Source organism: Lotus japonicus, chromosome 5 (assembly GCF_012489685.1).
Source record: "Lotus japonicus ecotype B-129 chromosome 5, LjGifu_v1.2".
Lineage (NCBI taxonomy): Eukaryota > Viridiplantae > Streptophyta > Magnoliopsida > Fabales > Fabaceae > Lotus > Lotus japonicus.
In genome coordinates, this window is record NC_080045.1 from 16,560,306 (window position 1) to 16,564,210 (window position 3,905).

General features: G+C 32.4%; 1 protein-coding gene across 1 annotated transcript; it reads right to left on the bottom strand.

Moving 5' to 3' along the window:
- Positions 1 to 665: 665 nt before the first annotated feature.
- LOC130719170 (uncharacterized) lies at positions 666 to 2,447 on the bottom strand. The gene is made up of 2 exons (XM_057569808.1): positions 2,324 to 2,447; positions 666 to 1,948 (listed from the first exon to the last, which is right to left on the bottom strand). Exons 1-2 carry the CDS (start codon positions 2,445 to 2,447, stop codon positions 666 to 668), a joined length of 1,407 nt encoding a protein of 468 aa, XP_057425791.1.
- Between the last annotated feature and the right edge of the window lie 1,458 nt (positions 2,448 to 3,905).

Here is a 3,905-nt window from a genome sequence, read left to right on the forward strand (position 1 = left end):
TGGCAGCATCACATGAATTGTTTAGCATACCTTCATTTGACTTGGGCACCAGTGATGATGATGATTTCTCACAATTAATTGTTGAAGATTCATTAGATAAGGATGGAGTGATGGATACAAAAGAGGACAACGAGATGCTCTCACAACTCATTGTTGAAGATTCATTGGATAGGGATGAAGAAATTGGCATAGAAGATGATAATGATGATGAAGACGTGCAATCTCTTTGTAAGTTGAAGCACAACTTTGATCTCAACGAACTCCCAAATGAAAATGATTTTGTTGCGGACAAAGTTCCAGATGAAGAACCAAGTTTTAGTTCTGCTAATGAGGAGATCAAGAAAGAGGTTGATGAGATGGTCAAAATTTACATAAACTATGCCTTCTAGAAGTATTCATATAAAAACTTGATTATGTGGTTTTGTATCTGAGATAAGAAAAGGACCTGCCTATCTAATCTATTTTTGTTTGATTGTTTCATCTTTGTATGTTTTGAAAATTAAGTATTTTAATTGGCTTAGTAAAAAAAACGAAACTTACGAAAGTAATTTTTCAATATGAGTAACGGGGAAGCATACTTGTTTCAATACCATGAATGAAGTATTCATAAACTTTATAACATAAGATTAAATTTCAATTCAAAAGGTATTCATGAACTTCATGGACTAAATCTGGATCACATTCCAGTTTTCCAGTTGAGTGGGTAGCTTCCCTTGGGCAAGCAACACATCTTTTTTCATATGAGGAATTTTGTATCTGTTGGATCCCTTTCCCTTCATGATCTCAACCATACACGTTTGGAGTGTGAGAAATATTTTGTTTGAACTCTTGCAATCAAAATTCTCATAAGCATCTTCCACAACTTCAATTAGCTCATCAACTGTTTTAGTCGCTTTCTTTTGTTGCAATGATTGTATGGCGCTGAAAAAACCTAAATCCAAAACATTTAAATCAGGAGAATTAGCTGGTTGACAAGTCAAACAAATGTTGAATCCTCCTTCAGAAGATGCTCTATGAAATTCTTCGTCATCTGGTGAAACATGACATGGTGCATTATCTTGTTGAATAAAAATCAGCTCATGTGCATGCTCTCGTGGCCATTTTTCTTTGATTGCCGGCAAAACCTTGTTTATTAAGAACATTCGACTAACTTCTTTTGTGATAGAAGTAATAGGTTTTGTTTCAAGTGTACCTGCTGCTTGATTAACACTTGACCTTCTTGCTGGTACTTTTTCAACAAGAGGAAACACTCCAATTTTTCCTGTAAATATCACGTTACCTTCATCATTGAATCTGGGTCTAGCCATTGCTGCTAAAATCATGACTTTTTGAATGTAATTTTTGTTCTTGATGGTTCGGTGTGGATCATCCTCAGCAGCAAGAAGATAATAGTTCATACTCTTCTTTGTCATGTAAAACCACTTTTCATCTATGTGAACAACATTGTACATGGATTTAAACATTGGATTGTGAGGAATGCTATTTTCGTCAAGCACGTTGAAGCAAAATCTAAGACGAGCTTTCATATTATCATCCTTCAAATGTGGGTTTAATGAGCTTGAATGTCGACGCAATTTCCCTTCTTTGAAATATTTTTCCAATGTTGTCTTGCTTCTAAGACCCAATGCACATGCTAAAGATCTAAGACTGCTTCGCTTAGCTAACGGAACTTCAAGAGCTTTCTCCAAGTCTATCTCAACTCTTTTACGACCACAACTTTTTGTTCTTTTATGGCATACATCACCCATTTCTTTTGTTTGCTTCCAAATTCGATAAATTACATATGTAGAGATTGAATACAAAGAAGCCAGCTTTGCAACAGTTCCACGGTTAAGCTTTCCGTCAGAACATGAATGTATCAACACTTCAGAAATAATTTTTCCTTGATTGTTATCCAAGAAAACACGTCTTTGTTTAGATGGTTGTGTCTCTTGTACAACAACGTTTCCTACATGCATCATTAAGAGAAACAATTGAACTTCATTAAGTTAACAAAGATAAAGGAATTATAAAAATAAATGACATCAAATGACATGATAACAAGACAACGTGTTCCCAAAATAACTAGCCAAATGACATCACATGATAACAAGCCAACAAGACACTCAAATGGAATATAATGGAAAAGGAGTTAAGTCTTTCATACTAGTTAAGTCTTTGCAAATGATTTTCCATCCCTGAATATATATATATATATATATATATATATATATATATATATATATATATATAAACTCAAGATACTTTTGCAATTTTTTTTAAGGAACTCATAAATATTTGTAACAAAAAATTCATGAAAAAAGTTCATTTAGAGAGAGCTCACCATTGTTGTTGTTTGTGTGATTGTGAGAAGAAATTGTTTCAGCTTCATTTTCATGGAAAGTTTCATCATATGATGGATACATATTCATGTCAAAAGCAACTTCTTCTTCATATGATGGAGACATGTTTAAACCAATAAAAAAAACTAGTTTCTGGAGGATCATGGTTCGAATCAATATTAAGAGGCATTGTTTACACACATTCAATGAGAAAGTTTTATGTTCAATTTATAGAAAAAATCAGGCGGTAAAACTAAACTTATATCAAACAAAAAAGTGGGACATGTAAAATTTTCAATACAGAATTTCTCCACCTAAACTAAATTTTGTTCTCCGCCTAAACTAAATTTTCAGTACAGAAGTGGTTCATCTTTGTATGTTTGAATTTATACAAGGGAAACATCAAAAGGCATACTACTCCGCACGTTACTGCATTAAATATGTTAGACATTCAATAGTATCATACCGGAACCAAATGCACCCTGTTTAATTTCATTAAATTTTGGTGTTTGAAACTAGAAGGTTATTTTAGTAATTTTAACCCATAGTTTACACAAAATTAATACAAAAATTCAACTCCTTAATAAGTGTGCAAATGAGAATATTTACTTACAATTGAGGCTAGAGGGAGTACTTTAATTTATCTCAATTTTTTTAATAATTAAAGTATTGATAAATATCTCAATTACAATAAAAAAATTTCGACGTGCAACGCATAGACACAAAATTCTAGTAATATTTCATTTCACTATTTTACTGTTAATGATCACGAACATTTTCAAGTGTATTTGTTTTTCTTACATAAATAAGTTATCATATTTACATCTTACACAATCACTTTTAGCGTTTTTTTTTTAAATGATCACTTATAGCGTTGGTTTTGAGTAATGTGTTTGTATGTTTGCATTGTATATTGCGAAACTCACATGCAAGTAATAAAAGGGTATGAGTACAACAAATGGTAATCCAAAAGTGTGGATGTCAATTCACTCTTGAAAATAAATTTTGTGCTGATATGTTATGGTCATATTACATGTAGGTACAAAGTTATGTTCTGGTCAGTTTGCTTCATAGTTCAACAACGAGATTGGTTTTACTTGGAGATTGGTAGATTCAATTGGCAGTAAGCACTTGATCGACTACAACAAATATATTTCCTCACCGGCGATCACATTGTTATGGTCCAAAATCCCCATGTAATGAAGGTCACAAATGGGTTGTATTTAATGATGTCGGTGGATCACTCATTCACATTGTGATATTTAACAACAATGAAAAACAAATCTTATATTGTCAAGCTATAAGTATGAATTTCTATTGTTGCAGTAGTGACCTGAGTTTAATTTTGGTGTTATGTTATTAAGTAAATGTTACGAATGTTTAACTTAATGTAGTGCAATGTCTTTTTATACCAGGTCCTTGATTGAAAAAGCATGAACTCTTTGTAGTCATTTGCAATCTCACGCGTAGAAAAAATGTTCCAATAACCACTTTCACACCCAACAATTCCGATTACAACAAATTAAAAGCACCGACTTGAACTTTTTTTTATTAAATCTCCAGCTTCATTTCACCCAAGTTGTT

What these genes read in the sequence shown, in the direction of transcription:
- LOC130719170 (XM_057569808.1), bottom strand. Translation starts at nt 2,447, where the DNA reads ATGTCTCCATCATATGAAGAAGAAGTTGCTTTTGACATGAATATGTAT. An exon ending in TCACACAAACAACAACAATG is followed by an intron (nt 1,949 to 2,323) that starts GTGAGCTCTCTC and finishes TGATGCATGTAG; the next exon opens with GAAACGTTGTTGTACAAGAG.